This window comes from Pseudophryne corroboree, chromosome 10 (genome assembly GCF_028390025.1).
Source record: "Pseudophryne corroboree isolate aPseCor3 chromosome 10, aPseCor3.hap2, whole genome shotgun sequence".
NCBI lineage: Eukaryota > Metazoa > Chordata > Amphibia > Anura > Myobatrachidae > Pseudophryne > Pseudophryne corroboree.
Genome location: NC_086453.1, coordinates 231,377,234 through 231,404,726, shown reverse-complemented (window position 1 = coordinate 231,404,726; position 27,493 = coordinate 231,377,234). Strand labels below are relative to the sequence as shown.

Below are 27,493 nucleotides of genomic sequence, written 5' to 3'. Positions count from 1 at the left end.
CAGCTATAGCAGTTATTAAAGATGACAATAAGTGATAACCTTGTCTTCTTGTGGATTTGTACAAACTAGCAAACAGCTATAACAAATGTAGATAGACAACAGCTGTCATTGTTTACATTTTTCTTTGGGTTACTTGCACTATTCATACTTTATGTTCCACAGCCAAGTGAACACACAACTGATTTTACTATCACGTAATGCAAACCTGGCAAAGAACAAAAGCTCAGTATTAGGATCAGAATCGGTGGGATCTCAGGGTTCTGGCCCAAAAGTTCACTATAGCACAGTGCTGCCTGGCTGTGCGCCCCGGGTGGCAGCGGGTAATTTAAAGCTTAGGTGGACAGACATGGACACACTGACTGCGCTGGCGGCATTTCAAATGTAGCGCCGGCCGCCAGTCAATCGGTTCTATATGGTGCCAGGAAAGAGGACACGGACACTAAACAAACACTTACAGAGCTTGTACAGGTGCATTCATTAATAGAGGAAACTGGGGTGTTCACCCACCCTCTCACTTGCAGGTCCATTCGCTTGCATCACTCTCTCGCTTGCAGGTCCATTCCCTTGTATCAGTCTCTCACTTGCAGGTCCATTCGCTTGCATTACTCTCTCACTTGCAGGTCCATTCCCTTGCATCACCCTCTCGCTTTCAGGTCCATTCCCTTGCATCCCTCTCTCATTTGCAGGTCCATTCCCTTGCATCAGGTTCTCACTAGCAGGTCCATTCCCTTGCATCAGTCTCTCACTTGCAGGTCCATTCCCTTGCATCAGTCTCTCACTTGCAGGTCCATTCCCTTGCATCCCTCTCTCACTAGCAGGTCCATTTCCTTGCATTAGGCTCTCACTTGCAGGTCCATTCCCTTGCATCAGGCTCTCACTTGCAGGTCCATTCCCTTGCATCCCTCGCTCACTTGCAGGTCCATTCCCCTGTATCAGTCTCTCACTTGCAGGTCCATTCCCTTGCATCAGGCTCTCACTTGCAGGTCCATTCCCTTGTATCCGGCTCTCACTTGCAGGTCCATTCCCTTGTATCAGGCTCTCACTTGCAGGTCCATTCCCTTGCATCAGGCTCTCACTTGCAGGTCCATTCCCTTGTATCCGGCTCTCACTTGCAGGTCCATTCCCTTGCATCAGGCTCTCACTTGCAGGTCCATTCCCTTGCATCAGTCTCTCACTTGCAGGTCCATTCCCTTGTATCAGGCTCTCACTTGCAGGTCCATTCCCTTGCATCAGGCTCTCACTTGCAGGTCCATTCCCTTGCATCAGGCTCTCACTTGCAGGTCCATTCCCTTGCATCAGGCTCTCACTTGCAGGTCCATTCCGCTGCATCACTCTCTCCCTTGCAGGTCCATTCCGCTGCATCACTCTCTCCCTTGCAGGTCCATTCCCTTGCATCAGTCTCTCACTTGCAGGTCCATTCCCTTGTATCAGTCTCTCACTTGCAGGTCCATTCCCTTGCATTGCTCTCTTACTCGCATCATTATTTGGACAATCAGATTTAAAATGCATTTAATAGGCTAGAAGAACACATAATGGACATTTAACGCACAGACATGCGAGGCCTAAGGAAGAGGCGACATGAAGAATTGGTTACAAGACGTTAAATAAGACAGTAAAATATTACAGCTCTTACTTTAAGTAGACTTAAGAAACACACTGCAATAGCCAGTCTCCATATTCAGCCATGGCCCCCTCACGTATGGGGAGAGAGATGTGGAGAGGTAAGCGGGAAGACAGGCAGCATTTAATATGGTTTTATGATGGATAGCAAAATAACTGCAGAAAATGACATAGGAAATTCTAGTCCTTAAGCCACAAAACTGTGCATATAGTCAATCATGAATTATTCATCTGCAATAAACGCTGCTGCTACTAGATAGCCCAAATCCTAACAAGCAGTAAGTGTTTTGTCATCTTGATGGAAAACAGAAGCGCAAACAGTATGTGGACTTAGACAGCGCAGGATAGGAAACACATGTCCTGATCTGGAAGAAAAGGACTGCAAGTGACGGAGCACAGAGCTGGTAAACATCATGGGAAACAGGGAAAGTAAATTCCTTGACCAGGTTTGACTTGGCAGCAGTCAACAGAGGGTAACATGAAGGTGTCAATGTGATTTCATAAGAAGCACTGTTCTAGCAGTGTGCTAACAATTCACATGCAGCGTGCACTTTTCTCACCATGGTGAGGCAGAAGTCATGTTACTGATCATTGGTTCTTGTCATTCATTCATCCCTTGGCAAATATAATTTCTCCATGGGCTCAGGACAGAGCATGTGCTAAGTAGTGGTGCAGTGATTGAGTTTGTAACATACTATAAAGTAACAGCGGTGCATAACTTCCAACATGTCACCTACAAATACAGGGATTTACTGTAGAAAAATAAATCAATGATACAAACTATCATAATGCGTAGCTAGATGTATCCACACATAAAGTCACATATTTTGTCTTTCTTCACTTTCCCATCCTCCTGACCCCAGGTTAACATTGCTGGGTGACAATATCATACAGCCTACCAATAATCTCTGCAATCTGGGGGACCATTATGCAATAGTAGCATCTATCCTTGTGTATTAATGCCTATTTCTGTATAGACTGTAAGCGTGTGAGCAGGGCCTTCCTACCTCTATGTCTGTATATTATTATTACCCAGCTTTGCTCTATTACTGTTGTTCCAATTATAAAGCACAATAGAATATGATGCGCTATATAAGAAACTGGAAATTAAGAATAAATGTCCCACAGGATGAAAGCTTCAGATACTTTAGGAGTCGTACACACGTTATTGGGAGTCACTGTATACATTTGTCCCTACAGACAGGGGCGTAGCTAGAACTTTGTTGGCCCGATAGCAACATTTTGAAGGGGCCCCTGTCCCAGTGCTTGTAGGAGACACCTCTCCACAGCAGTTGTTAATTGTATGCCCCCGTAATAGATCCCTAGTTTATTTTATGAACCATAGTAGTGCTCTAGTTTGCATTATGTCACATTGTAGCGCTACCAGTACACATTATGCAACACAGTACCCCAAATTCACATTATAACAGTGTTCCCAATTCATATTATGCCACATTATTGTCCCCAGTTCATATTATGCCACACTCTAGAGCCTCCACTTCATATTGTGCCAAATTACAGTGCCCCAGTTCATATCATGTAACATTATAATACCCAGAAAAATAACCAAACAGAGAGGTGTTTGGAAAGTAGACTCTTTTTTGGGAGCACTCTAATTCAGAGGTTTAAGGTTATAACATCACTGGTAAAAATCGATTTTATTAGATAGTATTTTCAAGTTGAATTTAAGGAGTACAAATATAAGAGTGAATTAGCCTCGCGAACATATGAACGTAAAATATTGATCATAAGTGATCACAATATCACAATTTACTAATTGCCGGAAATTAATAACCGTGGTACCAAAAATAATATAACATTACATATTATTCCTCATGTAGAATGTGACCATCATTTGTTCTGCATATATCCATTATGGATCATTTGGGTCGCAGAGAATTAAATCATTGGTCATGTAAAAAAGTATACCTTGTGGCATTGGTCTAGGTGACAATCTATTCGGGAGTCAATTTATTGCAGTACCAGGGTGTTCAAAGGTGGTCTCCCATCCTGTTACTGACCCGGCCTTTCACTGCTTAGCTTCCAAGGTCAGAAGAGATTGGGCATCTCCAGTGAGGTATGACCGCAAATATTGAACTCGCCTTTTTTAGTCACCTATGGGTTAGTAATGAAATTACTGTATGTCCACATTGGTAAATTATTTTAGAAATATGAGGCACAAGGCACAAATGCCATACAACCTATGAGAAATGAATGCAAATAACCTGACTTGGTCACTGAGTGATATGTCAGGCACACAACAGAAGGTACACAGATGAGTAGAAAAAATCACTGTGCAGAGAAATTATTCTAGACCACACAGCATCCTCATTTAGGACTTGTTTTTTACTAAGTTAATTGATCAGTACCTTGTAATTATAATATAGGTGACAATTTATCTGGGAGCCAATTTATTGCAGTACCAGGGTGTTCATAGGTGGTCTCCCATCCTGTTACTGACCCGGCCTTTCACTGCTTAGCTTCCAAGGTCAGAAGAGATTGGGCATCCCCAGTGAGGTATGACCGCAATTATTGAGCTCTCCTTTATTCGTCACCCCAATCTTTATAATATAATCACAGTGTGTCCATATGCACATATATGACACCAATGCCCGACAACATGTGAAAAAATAAAGACAGGCACCTGATCTGGTCACAAATTGACATGTCAGGCACAACAATACAGGTACGTAGATAATCTTTATAATATAATCACAGTATGTCCATATGCACATATATGGCACCAATGCCCGACAGCATGTGAAAAAATAAAAGACAGGCACCTGATCTGGTCACAAATTGACATGTCAGGCACAACAATACAGGTATGTAAATGAGTAAAAATTACTGGGTGGGAGAGTTTTTCATACCCACGCCGTATCCACAATCAGGACTTGCTTTCTACTCATGAAAAGAAATTGGGAGACATCAAAATAGCCGCATCAGAAAAACGCAATATGTAAGTGAGGAGTATAATTACTCCACACAAGCTGCACACAGTGGTGTGTGCGCTACCATAATATTATGTTAATTTATACCTGGGCACTGAGGTAAAAAGTGCCGAGATATATTGTTTGCACCCAGATATATATTTGCTGACAATGCACTGGTATACAAAAAAACAGGATAAAGAGGAGGATTTGTGCTCGGTGCTATATTGAGCATGCTTTTTATGGTGATAGCATCGTGGATTTGATCCGGCACTGTGCTCCTCTTAAATGTTTAAACTGAATCAAGATATGACCTTCTACTGTGAGAGAAGTGATTCAAGGATTACTCCTGAACCTCTTTGGAAGGCAGCAATTGCTGTTGATATGTTACAATTAATCCTCCTCAGTAAATACAATGTTGCTAGGACATCACACAGTTCTATAGTAGGTACTGTAAATCAGTGTTGTTTGTTTAGCGGTTGTTTAACTGGGTACAACTTTGTTGTGCGTGCACTTGGGTCTGTATCAGAATAAAGGATAATACTGCGCTTTGTTGTCTGACAGGTGCAGGCAGCCCGAAATTGATTGTGGGCAAGTTGATAAGGTTAAGGGGTAATGCGGGGTATATATACGATACCACTTCCAGATTGAACGTTTTGAAAAGTCCCGCTCCCCAGTATATGAGACACAGACGTAATTGTTCAGAAATTACGGACTATAACCAACAAGCTCATAAACTCACAATTGCACTACTAGAAGAAGATTACCCAGATGATGTTTTGATAAAAGCAGAAGAGCAAGTGAGAACAATAGATAGAGAAGCCTTGCTACTGACGAATAAAAGTAAATCTAATAGTTTGACTGATTCTAAACAAAATACTGAACTTAGGTTTATAACCAAATTTAACTCTAGCTCTAGGGAAATTAAACAATTGTTTAAAAAGAATATAGCGATTTTAAGGGCTGATAAAATATTAGCACCTTTTTTGGAAATAGATCCCCAGATAGTTTTTAAGAAAGCTAGGAATCTATAGAGCTTTCTAACACCTAGTCATTATATAGGTTCTGATCCAGCGATGAAAGCAAATAAAACTTGGCTCAGTTCTATCCCTTTAAAAAATGGATGCTTTAAATGTGGTCGCTCAGGATGTATAACATGCAAATTTATAGAACACAGGAGTACACATTTTCATTCTACCACCTATGACACAGATTTTGAAATCAAGGGACACATTGATTGTAATGCCACCTATGTGATCTATTTAATAACATGTATGTGTGGCATCCAATACGTAGGTCGAACTACAAGAAAACTAAACGTAAGGTTTCTGGAACACAGACGAAACATTATGAAAGGTGTAAGAACACATAGTTTGTCTACACATATTAAATGCAAACACCAGGGAAATATGGATGGTCTTATAGTGCAGGGCATTGAGTTTATACCAGTTACTGCAAGAGGTGGGGATAGGTTCAATCGCCTCTGTAAAAGGGAGGCTTTTTGGATCTTTTCTCTTGGTTCATTATCACCTTTGGGACTTAACGATACCATAGAAATCAACAACATATGAGACTCAAATATATATGAAAAACCATGATATATCTGATAAAAGTCTAAAAAGAGTCTTTTGAAAGTAGTTTGCTACATCCTGATTTATATATCTTTTTTTTTTCTCTGTGTTTTGTTCTCTTTGTAAAGGTTCCATACGAACAGCATAGAAGCTATGTAGGATTTATATCCTGATAATAACGATAGCCAGAAAGTGTTATTGAGCGAGATTTGAACCGGGGTTGGCGGGTTGGTAGCCGGCGGTGTTGTCCACTGAGCTATGCCCGCTGAAACAGGATTGACATCTAATATTAATAATAGCCAATAACTATAATTGGGCTATACATTAGAAACTAAGTAAAATAAAGGACAGTCTCGCCGGCTGGTTAGGGAATATACCCTGCTATGAATGAGTGGGAGATTAATAAAGAATATAAGAATATAAAGTGTTGATATATATAAAAATATTATTGAGTGGGATTTGAACCCAGGCTGGTGAGACGGTAGTCGGTGGAGCTGTCCACTGAGCTATGCTAGTTGTAACAGGATAGAAAGTTGATTACATCTACTTATCTCCCTGCTCTAATGATATTATCTCTACTCATGTGTTGCCATTGTATATAATTATATTATTATTTATGTGTATGTATATGCACTTTTAATGATCTTTTTAATTTGAGATATCTTATTATAATGAAGTCAGAGGAAACATCTATATGTATTAACAAATGTTATTAGGAGAGGTTTGTTTCTTCTGACCTACCGATGTGAAGAATAATTAACTGGCCATTAAGTAATGTATAAAGACACCAGAAATACACCTGTTCCCTCTAATTAATGAATGAGATCCATTGGTGGAGACCGGTTTAAATAGGAGGGTGATAAGACATGCTGGATACCTTCTGAGGAAACCGTTAAAAGGATATAACGGAGAAACGCGTCAAGGACGATCCATCATCTGGACTTTGAAACCTATATGCACCTGGGGTACTGTTTCTACCTCTTAAACCACAGCATAATCACTGGATAATATCTTCAGTAAAGGAAGAAGGTCGAGCGGCATCTAATAAGGAGAGGCAAGGTAGCGTGCAGCTGCAGCCGGATACCGCGACCCACGCAAACACAGTGCTGACCCCGGCCGGGGATAAAGAGAAGGTAACTAAGCGACTCCGGCGAAAGGTACATCCAGCGGCGTGCTGCCGCAGCCGGGCACTGCTTTTTTACTTGGAACCGCACACCTGCAAGTGACTGTGAGGAGGTGAGATTACAAACATACTAATCACCTGCTGTTTGGCAGCAATAATTGTCACAATTGTGCCTACTAAGGAATAATATTGCAGGTGTTACAAATTTATACAGTCAAGTACAAATGGTAATCCACATTCTGCATATATAGAAAACGGAGCCTAATATCAACAAACAGATCTCTCAATACATTTCATAACTACATCTATCTAATTAATATACACAGGAGATTTCTGATTTGTTCCCGTCTGGATTACAATTATCTAAGCTACAACAGTGGAAATAATATCAAAGAAGTTAAAACATCATTCCCATCTAGGTATCAGCTGGCCATAGATGGAAATTAAAGACTGTCAAGTGCTTATAAAAGGATACCGTTTGTAGCAATATAATTACAAATCTACACTGCAGTGTTTCAAAGTAACCATTTGGTGTTTTATACAAGTGTGTGTTAAATTAATCAAAGCAGAGTTCTTTGTATTTTATTGTATAATAAATGTTATAAAACTAATGCGCTCTCTGAGAGATATATATGTATATATGCTCAAAAAAGATCTACCAGTATGTCTATGGACTGTGACAAAATCAGAGCACACAAAAAGGCTATACTGTCAAAGCCCACAACTCAATTATTGCCAATGCTAACCACCGTACTATGGCATGCCATTCTTAACAGAATCTAAAAATTAAATATATTTATTCACGTTACTATTATACTTTATTACATAAATAAAACAAGGTTTGTTTGTTAAAATAACAGTGAAATTCCATATGTTTTTTGTTAGGGATATTTTCCAATATGGATGTGTATTCTTTTTAGGTAAGACGTTGAGATCACAGTTTCCCATTTCCTAATCCAGGGGCCTGCGTTCCTTAGAGAGAAGTGTTTATTTTCACAGTTGCTATTTAGTATTAGGTTTTACTTACTAGTAGCTGTTGTTTTTTTATGAGTCCTGGGTCATTTCTGGTTTAACCCTGGAAATGGGTTCAGCATGCATATTCCAGCTGTCCCTTCCCCCCTATCAAATACACTGATCCTATGTTTGTTTTTGGGTAGTACTGTGATCAAAGTGAAAGCTGACATACTCACACATGATAAAGATCTGAAAGGTTAGTGTAACAAATGGGTATATCACATTCTGCAATGCTGAAGTGTGTGGGAAGTAGAGAGAAAGGACCTTATCAATTACATCTGTTTACCATTCCCTTACTGAGGCTAAGATCAGTTAAATCATTAACTAATGATACAAGTACAGCCCAGTTTGTCATTTTATGACGGCTGAATCTCAGTTCTGTAATGCTGAGGTCTGTGTCTATATACTGTAACATGAAGGTGTGTATACTGTGATTTATATAAACACTCCTGTAATATATTTACTATGCAGTGAATCCGCGGCTGCAGTGATTTAAACTTAAGGCTGTAATAATGATCACGTCACATTTCATATTCATGAATTACATATGAAGGAATCAGTATGATTTACTGGTGGACGGGATGCCGGCTGTCAATATACCAACAGCGCCATCCTGGCCGCCAGAATGCTGGCAGTGGGGTGAGCACAAAGAGTTCCCTTGTAGGCTCGCTGCACCCGCCACAGGATCTATTCCCACTCTATGGGTGTCGTAGACACTTCACGAGTGGGAATAGTCTTATTGCGCCGGGATTCCTGCTGGTGGCATTGTAGGCTGGAGAGATTCCGGCGCTGGTATCCTGACCGCCGGGATCCAGAGAGCCAGCAAATTGAATGCATCCCAATATAGATAGCTCTGTAGTGTGCAACCTGCCCTATTAGTGTGTCAGCAATGCAGACATTTTACAATATGTACTGTGTCTATACAGTTTATAGTTTAATCTGCAATAGGGAAATGGACAGGACATCACCAAGCAATCAGCGGCTTGCCTTATCTCTGTAAATGGCAAGATTATAGAACATACTGCTTGTAAGAGGTGATCTTAATGAATTCATCATAAGGGTTTTTGTTTCAAGTTGGTTTTATACCAGCACGACAGGCGTGGGATAATACCCGTAGGACAATAGATTTGATCCACATTGTAAATGCCAGGAGATCCCCAGCTATCATTCTCTCTCTTGATGCTGAAAAGCATTTGATAGGTTCTCCTGGAGTTTTAGGTCTCATACTCCGCAGTTCTCAGTGGACTTTCTGTCGGGTGTTAAGGCCCTTTATTTTGGCCCTTCTGCTAGAGTTTCTTTAATAGAGACTTATCCGATTCCTTTTCTATCACCAATGGCACTAGGCAGGGATGACCTCTTTCCCCTCTAATCTTTGCCCTGATAAGTGAGCCTCTAGTTTCCCTTGTCTGGCTTAATCCTAGTATCCAGTGTGAGCAGGTCGGGAACATCTCCTCTAAAATTGCCCTTTTTGCAGATGACATTCTGCTCACACTTACCCAGCCCATGATCTCTTTACCCAATCTTTACAATCTCCTGAATAGTCATGGTGCCCTTTCCAGGTAAAAAAAAATCAATTACTCTAAGTAGGAGGCCATGCTTCTTGATGTCCCCCATTGAGATGCCGAATCCCTGAAATCCTTCTATAACTTTAAGTGGCAACACAAAAATATTAAACCTCTTGTTATGACTTACTGTACCAGGTAAACTTCCTTCACCTTTTGGTGAAACCTCACGCGAACCCGACCTGAAAGAAGCAACATCATTTTGTGGCTGGACAGAATCATTGCCGTCAAAATCAATATTCTTCCCAAATGGCTTTATTTATTCCAGACCCTTCCCAAAGCTGTTCCCCTCTCCCTCCCCCATAAAATTCAACAGAGCATTACCGGCTTTATTTGGAATGACAAACCCCCCAGATTATCCTCCGCCATCCTTAAAAAGTCCATCTACGGGGCGGTAGGGGTCTTCCAAATTTAAAACTTTACTACTTGGCTGCCCACATCTCCCAAATTGCTTCCTCCTACCCTTCCTCTGGAACATCCTCCTGGCTTGATATCGAAGCCAGCTTTATTAACTTCCTGGATCTGTCCTCTCTCTGGGGCTTACAAAAGAAACACTGTCCTCCCTCTTCCAGCCTCCCTCCTCCTCCTCTTATATTGCTTCTACATTTGTGGACTCTATACTCCATTAAATTCTCCACCATCTCCCCCATATCATCCCATACACCCGTATGGAGTGATCCTTGTTTTCCGCCGGGTCTGCATCTAACCCGCACGGCACGCTGGACACATTTGGCCCTTACATTTCATGTGGATTTTAGTGAACGTAGGTGTTTACTTCCCTTTCAGAGTTGCAATTGAAAATTCCAACCCCTCAGCCCCTTTGAATACTACCAAATACGGCACTTCCTACCCTCTATGCCACAAGGCTCACTTCTTCACACCCTCATCCTCTTTGAATCCCTCTGTAGGTTCCACCCTGTGCCTATAGGAGCGATTTCCCAAATTTACGGTATCCTCATTGATGCTGCACTTCCCAATCGTAGCCATCACAAATCCTCTTGGGAGGTAGAGGTGGACCTTTATCCCTGGTCTGCAACCTTCTGTCTGAAATGATTCTAAATTCAGCAATTTTTTAGCACAAGCAAAAATCCTTCTCCTTCATTTTATCCCAAGGGGTTTCTGCTGCATCCTGCACTATAGAAGTGATTGTTCTATATATTACACTCACGATATCGAATAAGCATGAAACAGCTGTGCGAAAGTTGGCTACAAGACTTTATATAACTGGGTGTAACTATGCGATTAAGCAGGGGAGTATGGCTGCACACTCAGCCAAAAGGAACATATAATGATTGCTTTGCATGTCTTTTCTCACAATTCCTAAATTGAGGATAAAAGATCTAATTTTTTATTCTGTGTTGTCTATGTTGGAGCAACGAAGCATGTGAATACCGTCTGTTGTATTAAGTCGTTTACTTTCATTTACTGAACCATAACCCTATTTTTATTTCACAAAATAATAAACCTATTCTCACAAATACAAATGTTTACTACTTATGGTAAATAAGAATTATTGATTTTTTTAAATACAAATGTTATTTTATTCTTATAGTAAAAAGGAAATTGAAAATCTAAAAGGTGGATACACACTAGATGACTTTGCTCTATGAGCGACGTCATCTAGTGTTTCGCCTCCTGGGCGATGTGACCACACTGAGCGATATGACCATTTATATCGCTCAGTAAAGTCACGCAGCGGCCGGCCTTGCATGCAGCTCCAGGATGACAGTCCAGATTGAGCATGCATGCACTGCCGACACTGAGTGTCATTACATCGGCCGTCGTCGCCAGCATACACACTTGCCAAGAAAGTGAACGATGTTGCTCAGGAATGGAGAAAATGAGCGACGTTGTTCATTTTATCGGCAACTGTGTATGCATAAGAATGCAGTATCTATGTTTCTGGCAGGACAATATATGTCGGGATCCAATCTGGATCCCAGTATACGTCATCCTGGAAGTCGGAATACCAACGCCGAAAACCTGACACTGCTCGGGAATACCGAAACCGGAATCCCACCATGGATTGAAATGCTGGCGCCGGAATCCTGAACGAATGTCTAGCGAGACTCATAGCGGTTAAGCCGCATAGTGGTTCTGGGGGACGGGACAGGGTCGGTTAGGTTTAGGCTGTGGGGAGGGAGGGTTAGGCTCTGGGGGAAGACTGGATGGGATTATTAATGGAACACACAAGAAACTGTAGTATGTAAACTAACTATTTGTATGCTCAATAGGATGTTTAGAAAGAATGACGTAATCTATGGGAGCTCTCTGTATAAAATGCCATCTGTATGTACGTTTATCAACAACTCTCTTCACTTATAGGAAGTACTCTTTTTGAGATGAGAAAAAAGTCAGGATAGGACACTTCTCCTGGTTGGCATGGTAATGTGTGGGACCCTTGTAAGCACACCCAGTGCTTGCAACTTTATACAGTATCACAAATGTGACACTCCTAGTTGTAGATTAGTATAGCACACATTCCACTGATGCTCTACTCACACCATAATAGTCACCTGGGAGGGTGATATTGTTATTTATACAATAAAAAGAATAGTAACTAAAGTCTTGCCAATCTTTAGAGAGCATAATAGCCCTTCTTTCTTTGCAGAATTATGGTTCACTTGGTTCTGTCTATCTTTTGGTTCTGGAAAACTGGAAAACTGAGCCACCATGCTCCAAATAAGGAAAACAGACCCCTGGGTCCACTATGCTCACCATGGACTACTGTGCTATTCAGTACCAACAAGTTCAAGATTTCATGGACAAGGCAACTCTGCTTTGATTCTATAGATGGAAGAAACACTATAACAGTCCCTCAGTGGTATGTAATGGAGTCAGAGATCGCCGGAAGTGCGGAATGCCGCACGATCGCGGACATTTTTTTTTAAAGAGGCAATCACTTACCAAGCAAAACAAGGCCTTGTGATTGCCACTTTAAAAAAAAAAAAGTCTGAGATCGTTCCGTAACATTCCGCCGCCTATGAGAATAAGTGCCACCCATTCACACAGGCATCTTCACATAGCTCAGCTGGAAGAGGACGGCAAAAGGAAAGTATATGTCCTTATTATTGCAGGTGGGGCAGATGTAACATGTGCAGAGATTTAGATTTGGGTGGGGTGTGTTCAAACTGAAATCTAAATTACAGTGTAAAAACAAAGCAGCCAGTATTTTCCATACACAGAAACAATATAACCCACCCAAATATAAATCTCTGCACACGTTACATCTACCCCACCTGCAATGCAACATGGTTTTGCCCAATTGCTTACTTTTTTGGTTTGCTAACAACTCTGAATAACCCCCTAAGTTTGGTGCTCGCCAAGTCCTTTCCCCAAACATCAAAAGTTACAATAGGCTCCTTAAAGTTGTGCATGCATATATTTGCAAATGTTTTGTCCTCTATGGTAGAAAAAGGAACTTGCAATTTATTTGTTATACATAGATGGCTTACATATGCCACAGCTGTGTCCGATGCATGGATTATGACAAATGAGTTATGGCAGAGATATTTAGGGGATGTATAGCTCAGATCAGTCACAATTATATGGTGTTCCAAGAGATTAGACATGGCCTACCCCCACATTTCCCATGAATTTATCACAGCTATCAAGCTGTGCGCACCATGCAATCCAGTTGCTGCTGAAATACTTATTTTACTATTACTTCAGAAAAAAAAAAAAAAAAAAGAGAACTTTAAAGCCTACACAGAACCCAATTAATGTTTTTATTGATAAGAACTGATAAAACATCTAAAACAGATCTTATCAACTTTAGGATGTATTTAGCATTTATCTGGTTTAGAACTATTGAACACATGTGTAATGTGCATTAAACCCAGGACGCATTTACAGCTACAGACAGAAACCTTAGACTGTTAGTACAAGCAGCCTCCAACACCTTCTTATGACACTCCACAGCTTCTCTAAACATAAGCAGCAATGCCTCAGCGCAAGTGTGAAATCACGGAACAAACTACTGGTACCTACTAGCTTATTTGGTGTAAAAAAACAAAACCAGTAGTAAAGCCGTGAGTGAAGAAGCTAATCAACTGCAGCGTTCTCTACTAAGACCATATTCGGAGTCGCACGCAATACCAATATTTGCGCATATGGTCAATGTTTTACAACTGGGCAGGTGTCTAAGTTGCTAGAAAGTTGCCCAGACCATGCATCGCATGAGTTGCAATAGTGATTAGGATGCAGTCTCAGAAATGTGGGCACTGGGTGGTGACTGGGAGGTAGCTATTCAGACAGGCGTGTTATGGGACTGTCGCATTACTGGTTGTAAACTCAGGCGATTAATCACTTACGTGTGAGGCAATACTGGAACACTGGGCGGACTTCTCAGTCAGGCGCCATCTCTTTTGTCGTGACGGATTGCACCTGACTGAGGAGGGGGCAGCGGTGCTGGGGGGGAAGGATGGTTAGAAGGTTGGAGGAGATTTTAAACTAGGAGCCTGGGGGGAGGGTTTAGCTAGAAACTACTGGTCATGCAGTGAGAATAGTGGGGATGGCGGTAGTAAATGAAATGGGGGAGAAGTTGGGGGGAGGGTAGGAGCAGGCGGTAAGGTTACTAACATGGGTGCTAAAAGAGATTTTACCAAAGCACTAACCAATGACGATTATAGGTCATCATTGCTACATAAGGTGAAAGATGTCCCTAACGCAAGGGAAAATACTTATCTTAGTTGTATGTATGTAAACGCCAGAAGCATTACTGGTTAAAAGGGTGAACTAGAAATACTTGCAGCAAGCAAACAGTATGATATTATAGGCATTACTGAAACTTGGTGGGATGAATCTCATGATTGGACAGTCAATCTAGAGGGCTATACACTGTTTAGGAGAGACAGACTAAATAAAAAGGGTGGAGGGGTGTGTCTGTACGTAAAGCCGTTTTTAAAACCTAATATATGGGAAGATATTCAGAAGGGGACTGTAGACACTGTTGAGACATTATGGGTAGAAATTGCATGCGGTGAAAAAGGAATAAAAAAGTTAGTATTGGGTGTATGCTATAGGCCGCCTGGTATCAACGCATCTGATGATGAATTGTTACTAAAGCAAATTGAAAGAGCAGCAGGAGTAGGAGACATAGTAGTGATGGGAGATTTTAACTATCCAGAGATAAACTGGAAAAACGATTCATGTGATACTGCTAGGGGCAATATGTTTTTAAACACACTAAATGATAACTACTTAGTCCAACTAATTGAGGAACCAACTAGGTACAATGCAATCTTAGACCTGGTATTAACAATCAATCAGGATTTGGTATCGGGTATTATAGTAGGGGAACCCATAGGAAACAGCGACCACAATATGGTCACATTCAATATCAGTTTCTACAAACAGCCCTATACTGGCTCAACTAGGACTCTAAACTTTAGCAAAGCAAATTTTGAAAAGATGAGGGTATTTTTCAGGGATATTGAATGGGAAGGTTTGTTTTTAGGAAAAAATACTACGGAGAAATGGGAGGTACTAAAATTCCTGCTAGCTAAAAATACACTCAAATATATTCCTAGGAGTAGCAAAAAAGGGAATAAAAATCATAAACCGATGTGGCTTAACAAAAAGATTAAGGAACTTATGGGCAAGAAAAGGCGAGCATTTAAAAAATACAAATCTGACGGGGAAGCAGAGTCATTTCAGCACTATAAGGAATGTAACAAAAATTGCAAAAAGGAAATAAGAGCGGCTAAAGTAGAAACTGAAAAACTAGTAGCAAAGGAAAGCAAAGCGAATCCCAAAAAATTCTTTAAATACATTAATAGCAAGAGATTAAAAAAGGAGAGTATAGGCCCTTTAAAAGACAAGTTGGGAGTCTTAAGCAAAAATGATAATGACATAGCGGACACACTAAATGAGTTTTTTTCTACAGTATTCACTAGAGAGGACCCAATTCAGGGACTGACACACAATCTCAATAATAAGATTTTACTCACCGGTAAATCTATTTCTCGTAGTCCGTAGTGGATGCTGGGAACTCCGTAAGGACCATGGGGAATAGACGGGCTCCGCAGGAGACTGGGCACTCTATAAGAAAGATTTGGTACTATCTGGTGTGCACTGGCTCCTCCCTCTATGCCCCTCCTCCAGACCTCAGTTAGGATACTGTGCCCGGAAGAGCTGACACAATAAGGAAGGATGTTGAATCCCGGGTAAGACTCATACCAGCCACACCAATCACACCGTATAACTCATATTACTATACCCAGTTTAACAGTATGAAATACAACTGAGCCTCTCAACAGATGGCTCAACAATAACCCTTTAGTTAGTCAATAACTATATACAAGTATTGCAGATAATCCGCACTTGGGATGGGCGCCCAGCATCCACTACGGACTACGAGAAATAGATTTACCGGTGAGTAAAATCTTATTTTCTCTGACGTCCTAGTGGATGCTGGGAACTCCGTAAGGACCATGGGGATTATACCAAAGCTCCCAAACGGGCGGGAGAGTGCGGATGACTCTGCAGCACCGAATGAGAGAACTCAAGGTCCTCCTCAGCCAGGGTATCAAATTTGTAGAATTTAGCAAACGTGTTTGCCCCTGACCAAGTTGCAGCTCGGCAAAGTTGTAAAGCCGAGACCCCTCGGGCAGCCGCCCAAGATGAGCCCACCTTCCTCGTGGAATGGGCTTTTACTGATTTTGGATGCGGTAATCCAGCCGCAGAATGCGCCAGCTGAATTGTGCTACAAATCCAGCGAGCAATAGTCTGCTTAGAAGCAGGAGCACCTATTTTATTGGATGCATACAGGATAAAAAGCGAGTCAGTTTTCCTGACTCCAGCCGTCCTGGAAACATAAATTTTCAAGGCCCTGACTACGTCCAGTAACTTGGAATCCTTCAAGTCCCTAGTAGCCGCAGGCACCACAATAGGTTGGTTCAAGTGAAAAGCTGATACCACCTTAGGGAGAAACTGGGGACGAGTCCTCAATTCTGCCCTATCCATATGGAAAATCAGATAAGGGCTTTTACATGACAAAGCCGCCAATTCTGACACACGCCTGGCCGAAGCCAAGGCCAATAACATGACCACTTTCCACGTGAGATATTTCAGATCCACCAGTTTTAAGTGGTTCAAACCAATGTGATTTTAGGAAACTCAACACCACATTGAGATCCCAAGGTGCCACAGGAGGCACGAAAGGGGGCTGAATATGAAGCACTCCCTTTACAAAAGTCTGAACTTCAGGCAGTGAAGCCAGTTCTTTCTGGAAGAAAATCGACAGAGCCGAAATCTGGACCTTAATGGAACCCAATTTTAGGCCCATAGTCACTCCTGACTGTAGGAAGTGCAGAAAACGACCCAGCTGAAATTCCTCTGTAGGGGCCTTCCTGGCCTCACACCACGCAACATATTTCCGCCAAATACGGTGATAATGGTTTGCGGTTACTTCTTTCCTGGCTTTTATAAGCGTAGGAATGACTTCCTCCGGAATGCCCTTTTCCTTTAGGATCCGGAATTCAACCGCCATGCCGTCAAACGCAGCCGCGGTAAGTCTTGGAACAGACAGGGCCCCTGCTGTAGCAGATCCTGTCTGAGCGGTAGAGGCCATGGGTCCTCTGATATCATTTCTTGAAGTTCTGGGTACCAAGCTCTTCTTGGCCAATCCGGAACCACGAGTATCGTTCTTACTTATTATTATCGTTCTTATTATTATTCTCAATACCCTTGGTATGAGAGGCAGAGGAGGGAACACATAAACCGACTGGTACACCCACGGTGTCACTAGCGCGTCCACAGCTATCGCCTGAGGGTCCCTTGACCTGGCGCAATATCTCTTTAGCTTTTTGTTGAGGCGGGACGCCATCATGTCCACCTGTGGCCTTTCCCAACGGTTTACCAACAGTAGGAAGACTTCTGGATGAAGTCCCCACTCTCCCGGGTGTAGGTCGTGTCTGCTGAGGAAGTCTGCTTCCCAGTTGTCCACTCCCGGAATGAACACTGCCGACAGTGCTATTATGTGATTTTCCGCCCATCGGAGAATCCTTGTGGCTTCTGCCATCGCCATCCTGCTTCTTGTGCCGCCCTGTCGGTTTACATGGGCGACTGCCGTGATGTTGTCTGACTGGATCAGTACCGGCTGGTTTTGAAGCAGGGGTTTTGCCTGACTTAGGGCATTGTAAATGGCCCTTAGTTCCAGAATATTTATGTGCAGGGAAGTCTCCTGACTTGACCATAGTCCTTGGAAGTTTCTTCCCTGTGTGACTGCTCCCCAGCCTCGAAGGCTGGCATCCGTGGTCACCAGGACCCAGTCCTGTATGCCGAATCTGCGGCCCTCTAGAAGATGAGCACTCTGCAGCCACCACAGTAGAGACACCCTGGTCCTTGGAGACAGGGTTATCAGTTGATGCATCTGAAGATGCGATCCCGACCACTTGTCCAAGAGGTCCCACTGGAAGGTCCTTGCATGGAACCTGCCGAATGGAATTGCTTCGTATGAAGCCACCATTTTTCCCAGGACTCGTGTGCAGTGATGCACCGATACCCGTTTTGGTTTTAGGAGGTCTCTGACTAGAGATGACAGCTCCTTGGCTTTCTCCTGCGGGAGAAACACTTTTTTCTGTTCTGTGTCCAAAATCATCCCCAGGAACAGTAAGCGAGTGGAAGGAACCAGTTGTGACTTCGGAATGTTTAGAATCCAGCCATGCTGTTGTGGCACATCCCGAGATAGTGCTACTCCGACCAGTAACTGCTCCCTGGACCTCGCCTTTATAAGGAGATCGTCCAAGTACGGGATAATTAAAACTCCCTTTTTTCGAAGGAGTATCATCATTTCTGCCATTACCTTGGTAAACACCCGCGGTGCCGTGGACAGTCCAAACGGTAGTGTCTGGAATTGGTAATGGCAATCCTGTACCACAAATCTGAGGTACTCCTGGTGAGGAAGGTAAATGGGGACATGCAGGTAAGCATCCTTGATGTCCAGGGATACCATGTAATCCCCCTCGTCCAGGCTTGCTATAACCGCCCTGAGCGATTCCATCTTGAACTTGAATTTTTTTATGTATGTGTTCAAGGATTTCAAATTTAAAATGGGTCTCACCGAACCGTCCGGTTTCGGTACCACAAACAGTGTGGAATAGTAACCCCGTCCTTGTTGAAGTAGGGGTACCTTGACTATCACCTGCTGGGAATACAGCTTGTGAATGGCCTCTAGCACAGCCTCCCTGCCCGAGGGAGTTGTCGGTAAGGCCGATTTGAGGAAACTGCGGGGGAGAGGGGCCTCGAATTCCAGCTTGTACCCCTGAGATACTATTTGAAGGATCCAGGGATCCACCCGTGAGCGAACCCACTGATCGCTGACATTTTTGAGGCGGCCCCCCACCGTACCTGGCTCCGCCTGTGGAGCCCCACCGTCACGCGGCGGATTTGGAAGAAGCGGGGGAGGACTTTTGGTCCTGGGAACCTGCTGCGCGTTGCAGCTTTTTCCCCCTTCCTCTGCCTCTAGACAGAAAGGACCCGCCTTTTCCCCGCCTGTTTTTCTGGGGTCGAAAGGACTGTACCTGGTAATACGGCGCTTTCTTAGGCTGTGAGGGGACATGGGGCAAAAATGCTGACTTCCCAGCTGTAGCTGTGGAAACAAGGTCTGAAAGACCATCCCCGAATAACTCCTCACCCTTATAAGGCAAAACTTCCATGTGCCTTTTAGAATCTGCATCTCCTGTCCACTGCCGAGTCCATAAGCCTCTCCTAGCAGAAATGGACAATGCACTTATTCTAGATGCCAGCCGGCAGATCTCCCTCTGTGCATCTCTCATGTACAAGACTGAGTCTTTTATATGCTCTACGGTTAGCAATATAGTGTCCCTGTCTAGGGTGTCAATATTTTCCGACAGGGAATCTGACCAAGCAGCAGCAGCACTGCACATCCACGCTGAAGCAATAGCTGGTCTCAGTATAACACCAGTGTGTGTATATATAGACTTTAGGATAGCCTCCTGCTTTCTATCAGCAGGTTCCTTTAGGGCGGCCGTATCCGGAGACGGTAGTGCCACCTTTTTAGACAAACGTGTGAGCGCTTTATCCACCCTAGGGGGAGTTTCCCAACGTGACCTATCCTCTGGCGAGAAAGGGAACGCCATTAGTAATTTTTTTGAAATCACCAATTTTTTATCGGGGAAAGCCCACGCTTCTTCACACACTTCATTTAATTCTTCAGATGGGGGAAAAACTATAGGTAGTTTTTTCTCCCCAAACATAATACCCTTTTTTGAGGTACCTGGGTTTATATCAGAAAGGTGTAATACCTCTTTCATTGCCTCAATCATGCAACGAATGGCCCTAGTGGACATTAAATTTGACTCATCGTCGTCGACACTGGTATCAGTATCCGTGTCGACATCTGTGTCTGCCATCTGAGGTAGCGGGCGCTTTAGAGCCCCTGATGGCCTTTGAGTCGTCTGGGCAGGCACGAGCTGAGAAGCCGGCTGTCCCGCATTTGGCATGTCGTCAAATTTTTTATGTAAGGAGTCGACACTTGCACGTAATTCCTTCCATAAATCCATCCACTCAGGTGTCTGCCCCGCAGGGGGTGACATCGCATTTACCGGCATCAGCTCCGCCTCCACATAAGTCTCCTCATCAAACATGTCGACACAGCCGTACCGACACACCGCACACACACAGGGAATGCTCTTAAAGGAGACAGGACCCCACAAAAGCCCTTTGGGGAGACAGAGAGAGAGTATGCCAGCACACACCAGAGCGCTATAATAATGCAGGGACTAACTGAATTATGACCCTTTATAGCTGCTTATAGTATTAAACTGCGCCTAAATTTAGTGCCCCCCTCTCTTTTTTACCCTTTCTGTAGTGTAGACTGCAGGGGAGAGTCAGGGAGCTTCCTTCCAGCGGAACTGTGAGGGAAAAATGGCGCCAGTGTGCTGAGGGAGATGGCTCCGCCCCTTTTTCGGCGGACTTTTCTCCCGCTATTTTCTGTATTCTGGCAGGGGTAATTACCACATATATAGCCTCTGGGGCTATATATTGTGGTTATTTTGCCAGCCAAGGTGTTTTTATTGCAGCTCAGGGCGCCCCCCCCAGCGCCCTGCACCCTCAGTGACCGGAGTGTGAAGTGTGTAATGAGGAGCAATGGCGCACAGCTGCAGTGCTGTGCGCTACCTTGGTGAAGACTGAAGTCTTCTGCCGCCGATTTTCCGGACCATCTTCATGCTTCTGGCTCTGTAAGGGGGACGGCGGCGCGGCTCCGGGAACTAACACCAAGGACGGGTCCTGCGGTCGATCCCTCTGGAGCTAATGGTGTCCAGTAGCCTAAGAAGCCCAAGCTAGCTGCAAGCAGGTAGGTTCGCTTCTTCTCCCCTTAGTCCCTCGTTGCAGTGAGCCTGTTGCCAGCAGGTCTCACTGTAAAATAAAAAACCTAAATTAAACTTTCTTTCTAGGAGCTCAGGAGAGCCCCTAGTGTGCATCCAGCTCAGCCGGGCACAGAAATCTAACTGAGGTCTGGAGGAGGGGCATAGAGGGAGGAGCCAGTGCACACCAGATAGTACCAAATCTTTCTTATAGAGTGCCCAGTCTCCTGCGGAGCCCGTCTATTCCCCATGGTCCTTACGGAGTTCCCAGCATCCACTAGGACGTCAGAGAAAATGAGAATATCACACTGATAGGTACTTATTTAAGCGAGGAAGTAGTCTGTGACCGATTAAAACATTTAAAGATTAATAAATCACCAGGGCCCGATGGTATTCATCCAAGGGTTCTAATGGAGCTTCACTCTGAACTGGCAAAGCCGCTATCTTTGATCTTTGAGGATTCAGTTATATCAGGTATGGTTCCCAAAGACTGGCGTATAGCGGAAGTAGTGCCTATATTCAAAAAGGGAAGTAAAGCTGAACCAGGTAATTATAGACCAGTTAGTCTTACATCTATAGTGGGGAAAGTATTGGAAGGTATTCTAAGAGATAGTATTCAGAAGTTCCTTGAAACCAATAAGGTCATTAAAAGGAATCAACATGGGTTTATGAAGGACAGATCCTGTCAAACCAACTTACTTGGCTTTTATGAAACAGTAAGCGCAAACCTAGATCAGGGTAAAGACGTGGATGTAATCTTTTTAGACTTTGCCAAAGCGTTCGATACTGTACCACACATGAGACTTATCTACAAGCTACAAGAATCAGGGCTAGGAAGCACAATATGCACTTGGGTCAAAAACTGGTTAGATAATAGGAAGCAGCGCGTTGTGGTTAATGGATCTTTTTCAACTTGGACTGAAGTGCTAAGTGGTGTGCCGCAAGGCTCAGTATTAGGACCGCTATTGTTCAATATTTTCATTAACGACCTAACAGAAGGTCTAGAGAGCATGGTGTCAATTTTTGCAGATGATACCAAATTGTGTAAGGCTATAAATACAGAGGAGGATGCCGAGTCTCTTCAGAACGACTTAGTTAAATTAGAAGCATGGGCAGCCAAATGGAGAATGCGCTTCAACACAGACAAGTGTAAGGTAATGCACTGTGGTAACAAGAACAAAAATTACACCTACCTACTAAATGGGGTAAAATTAGGGGATTCTGTACTGGAAAAGGACTTAGGTGTCCTCATAGATAGCAAGCTAAGCAGTAGTACCCAAAGTAGGACTGCAGCAAAGAAGGCTAATAAGATATTAGCATGCATAAAACGGGGTATAGATGCTAGGGACGAGAGTATTATACTCCCGTTATATAAATCACTAGTGAGGCCACATCTTGAATACTGTGTACAATTCTGGGCACCGTACTACAAAAAGGATATCCTGGAGCTTGAAAAGGTACAGAGGAGGGCGACCAAACTAATTAAGGGCATGGAGACGATGGAATACAAGGAAAGGCTTGAAAGACTAGGCATGTTTACATTGGAAAAGCGGAGACTAAGAGGGGATATGATCAACATCTACAAATATATAAGGGGACAATACTCAGAGCTTGCGCGGGACCTGTTTTTGGTTAGATCAACACAGAGGACTCGTGGACACTCGCTCAGGTTAGAGGAGAGGAGATTCCGCACAATACGGCGTAAAGGCTTTTTCACGGTAAGGACAATACGTGTTTGGAATTCCCTGCCCGAGGGAGTTGTAATGGCGGAATCTGTCAACACCTTTAAGAATGGGTTAGATAAATTCCTATTGGATAAGGATATCCAGGGGTATGGTGCATAGTCATGCATTATAGTTACTATAAATAGGGATAAAATGCAATGGCTGACAGCAGCATCAGTCAGAAATTTTAGTCAAATCATCATGCATAGGACACCACAAATAGGTTGAACTCGATGGACAATTGTCTTTTCTCAACCTCAGATACTATGTTACTATGTTACTCTAACAGCAAGTCTGCACCTAGCATGTATCAATGGTGCATCCGATGGTAGTGTCTAAAGACGCGCAAAGAGGGCTTCCCAGTCCTAGCAGACACACCAGAGGAAGTGCTTTTACAAGCACTAGCATAAAGCTGCAGACAGGACTACAGCAAAAGATGCTAAAATCGCTCAAAGCAGCACATGACACTGAATCAGACACATAGTAGACAGAGATCCCCGTGCTCATCACACTCAATGGAATAGAACACGTTTAGAAAAACCACAAACATAATACAGTCACCAATTAAATTGCGAGTAGGTATAGTGACAATGGAAACAATGGGTTATACAGATATATTCTCTTTCATCTAGTCTTAATATGCCACGCAGGGCCGGATGTAATGAGGTTCGAGTTGGCCAGAGGTACGGGTTCCAGGCCAAGCTCTAACATTTTTTTAAAGCAGCAATCATGTACAAAGCATGGTGTAACGTGTAACATTGCTAGTGTCAGGCATCTTTTTGTCAAAGATGCAGCTAGGCCACACCAGGAGGCCGTGCAGATTACACTGATATGCGACACTTGTATATCTGTGTGTGACTGAGGCTGCATCATAGCAGTTCGTAGACACACAGTCGCACACAGATATATAAGTGTCGCATACCAAACTACTCAACACAGTCTCCTGGTGCATCCTAGCCCAATGCATTGTGAAGAAGACTCATACGCGCCAAAGACGATGCAAAAGAGTTACTCAGACGCTAGCAGAGTCTCACAGGACCTGGCGCGCCAAGAGGGGCTGTTTGGCGCGACTGCAGCAATGATGTACGAGGACATATCCGTATTTTCAGACCCGTTGACATACATGCTATAGGAGGTTAAACACTCCAGTAATGCACAGTAAATACCAAATGGGTGCGAGGCCTACCAGTTACAACAGATAACGATTTCCATTTGCACATATAGAAGTAATCACATACTGTATTCATCTTTTTCACCTGACCTATCATCACCACGTAAAACTAATTACGGTTTGTTTGTTTTTAAATTGATGGTTTAAACCTCAAATAAGAAATGTATTAAAAGCAAATAACTGTTGTAATTCGTTTCTGATCTTCTATCATAACATGGTGACACTAAGGGGGGTATTCAATTGTTTGAAAAGTCAGTTGGGAGTCTGTATTTTCCTATCTAATAGAAAGGAAAAAACAGACACCCAACCGACTTTTCAAACAACTGAATTCCAACTACAGAATACTACTGAAAGTATATCCATCCCCTGTATGGCATACTGTAGTCACTGGCACCACAGATGACATACTAAGATAATAGACAAAGCAACAACAACAAAAAAAAAACATAAAAAGATACCATTTATAGGAACAAATAATACACATTAAACAGATATTTCTGCACATTAAAATACAGATAAAAAAAATGTGGTAGGGAATTAAGGAGTATGACCATTGTTGATTGTGATAGCTCAGTGCTGACAGCCTCTGTGAAGTCATATACAGTAGTATATATTCTCTTCTATGAGCACCACTAAGTGACTTGCAATAGACTACCACATGTTGACGGGCCGCCACTGGAAGCTAATGAAGAGCTTTGCCTGCAGTCTCTCTGAAACTGTTGATATTAAGATTTGTCCCAGGAGAGCAATCGGAGAGAAAGAATGAATTATAGAAACGAGACATCTCCTTGTGCAATTATCTTTCTAAGTGAAGAGCTGAGAACAGAGGCCGCTCACAGCGGACGCCATCCGATTATGTGAGTCAGGAGATCTGACTGTTGCCTTCTGCAGATACTACATACAGTCAAGGTTTTACTACCATCTCTCAACAGTAAAATGGGAATTTAGTAATACCCTGCCTGGCAGAAGAAACACTTCCAGTAATGACCCCTTTATGAAGACATAGTGACTCACAGCAAGACAGCTCTTGTCCACTGTACATAAGCAGATGCATCAGAAATACATTTCAACTGTGAATAACACAGAACAATTTATACAGTACTGTGTGACCAGCTGTATTCTACGAACCCCCTTCATTTCATTAATAGCCTGGACTTATTTACCAGAGACCAACAGTACTCTAACCAACTTGTATTATCCGCATATAAAGGGAGATGTATCAAACCATGGAGAGTGATAAAATAGAGCAAGATAAAGTACCAACCAATCAGCTTCTGCCATTTTACAGGCTGTGTTTGAGAAATGACAGAAGCTGATTGGATGGTACTTTATCTCTTTGCAAGCGTGGATATATCTCCCCTATACTAATTCACAAATATAAGTTTAAAGGTCTAAGGCGGTGTTACTATATATTTAAGTCACAGATCCAACTTTATTATACAGTGGGAGGGGTATCAAGCCTTGGCGAGAGATAAAGTGGTATTTATCTGTTTTAAACAGTCATTTATCTAGCACGTCATCCTCACTTTATCTCTTTCCAAGGCTTGGTACATACCGCTCACACTACACAATTTACACATTAATAGATCAACAGAAAAAACCCAGCCCGGTCTTACAGACAAACTGCACACATCTGTAGTTGCCCTGCCCCTGTCATTTAGAGAATAAAATAACCCTTTAACACAAAGAAATTATGATATGTCTGTTGATTATAATCATACTGCAGTTGAAGTTATATAAATTGAAATATAATTAATATTTTAAGCCTATTATAAATTTAATCTACAGTGTTAGGCCCGCGCTCTAGTGTGAGGGAAAGCAGCACCCCTATGCCTTGGTACAGAAAAGGTGCAATGAATTCGTAGCCATCCACCACACAAAGGAGGCAGCAATAGTGTGAACTGGCACAATGGTTATGGTAATGTATGTAGCTATATACTATAACTATAATATATATATATATAGTTATATTGCTGGAGAATGAAGCATTTTGTACATTTCATACTATAATGTACACCGGGGAGCAATGAATCACAGCGCACATAAAATCAATAGATTACCATCCTGAAATAAGGATTTATAAAGAATGCCCATGTGTAGGTCTCTATGGGCGAGAGGGAAAGTGGAGAGAGATAAAAGTAATATCCAATCAGCTTCTGTCATTTGACAGGCAGTTTGAAAAAGTAGTTAGGAGTTGATTGGAGAGAAAGTGCCAACCAAGCTTTGATACATCTCCCCCTAAGGAAGATAAGCAGACACAAAAACACAGCAGTGATCTGTAAAAATATTATATATCTGACGTAACATACTGTATATGAGCTTTTTATAGCCACAATGAAAAGACAATGTTCTGTTTATTAAAGTAACCAAAAAGATAACAGGTCTTAGCTTGCATTAGGCTAACTAAATTGCTCTGTTAACATCTGATTGGTTCCTACGTGCCACAAGAAATGTGTTCAACTTGCTCTGAATTTTTACATAGTTTCTGTATTTTATGTGCTGTTGCCATTTTTCATGATTACTTAATGCTAGCAGAAAATAATAAATTCCGTTCTTACCTTCCACACATGACTCCACCTCTTCCAGGTTTCTCAGCGTTATCCTCATAAGGCTGGAGTTTAACATTAGTTCATTGCGGTGGGAAGGCCACATGTAGCGGGGTGCAGGGTTAACAAAGAATATCCGTGTGTCACCTGTAGACACCTGGTTGTCACAGATGGTGGGATCTCCAAAGCCTCCAACCATTACCTTGTTTCCTCCATCCAGAAGGATCTCGTTTGTCACAATTTCACGCCCTTTCAAATATCGCCAAACCCGAATCTAGAGGGAGGAAACAAAGAAAATGTATAGTACCAGTATATATTGATAATAAATGAATTGAAAATGTAAATCAGTTAATAAAATTCCCAGCCAATATGGAATATAGGCCAATTGTATGGCACTAAATGCAGTTCTGGAAACATCATGGAAGTCAGAAGCACAATTTGTAAAGCTGAATGTAACTATGGCCTTATGTAAATGCTTCACATTTCATATTTTTATTTTCCTCCCTCACCTTGTTGTTCACAAGCTCAGTAGGGCCTGTCTGCTTAGGAACTTGTGTACATTTCAGTGATTACCAGAGAATGAAGGAATTCAAACACAAGCTAAAAACAATGTGAACTCTCTAGACTTGATTTGATTGCGGCCTTCCAATCAATAGGGCCACCCAGGAGACATAGCGCAGAGTGCTGATGCATAAGGCCACCCAGGAGGCATAGTGCAGAGTGCTGATGCATTAGAGCCACCCAGGAGACATAGCGCAGAGTGCTGCTGCATAAGGGCCACCTGTCACAACTGAGGGCCTGAGCTGACGGAAGGCAGCCTCAGTTGTAGGGGCTGAGATGTACCGGAACCTGGGAGGTTGTATCAGACCCCTGGACATGTAAGTAACATGAAGAGAAACCGC

At 42.7% G+C, this 27,493-nt stretch overlaps 1 protein-coding gene and 2 pseudogenes across 5 annotated transcripts in view; all 3 read right to left on the bottom strand.

Moving 5' to 3' along the window:
- AGRN (agrin) overlaps nucleotides 1-26,869 on the bottom strand; it is a 709,575-nt gene extending 682,706 nt beyond the window's left edge. For all 5 annotated transcript variants that reach the window (XM_063943138.1, XM_063943142.1, XM_063943139.1 and 2 more), the window contains exon 1: nucleotides 26,604-26,869. In XM_063943138.1, coding sequence (XP_063799208.1) covers nucleotides 26,604-26,790 — 187 coding nt within the window. In that variant the 5' untranslated portion in view covers nucleotides 26,791-26,869. The remainder of the gene's footprint in view (nucleotides 1-26,603) is intronic.
- Nucleotides 3,592-3,711, bottom strand: LOC134967066 (5S ribosomal RNA; annotated as a pseudogene).
- LOC134967063 (5S ribosomal RNA) lies at nucleotides 4,032-4,151 on the bottom strand (annotated as a pseudogene).
- Nucleotides 26,870-27,493: the final 624 nt, after the last annotated feature.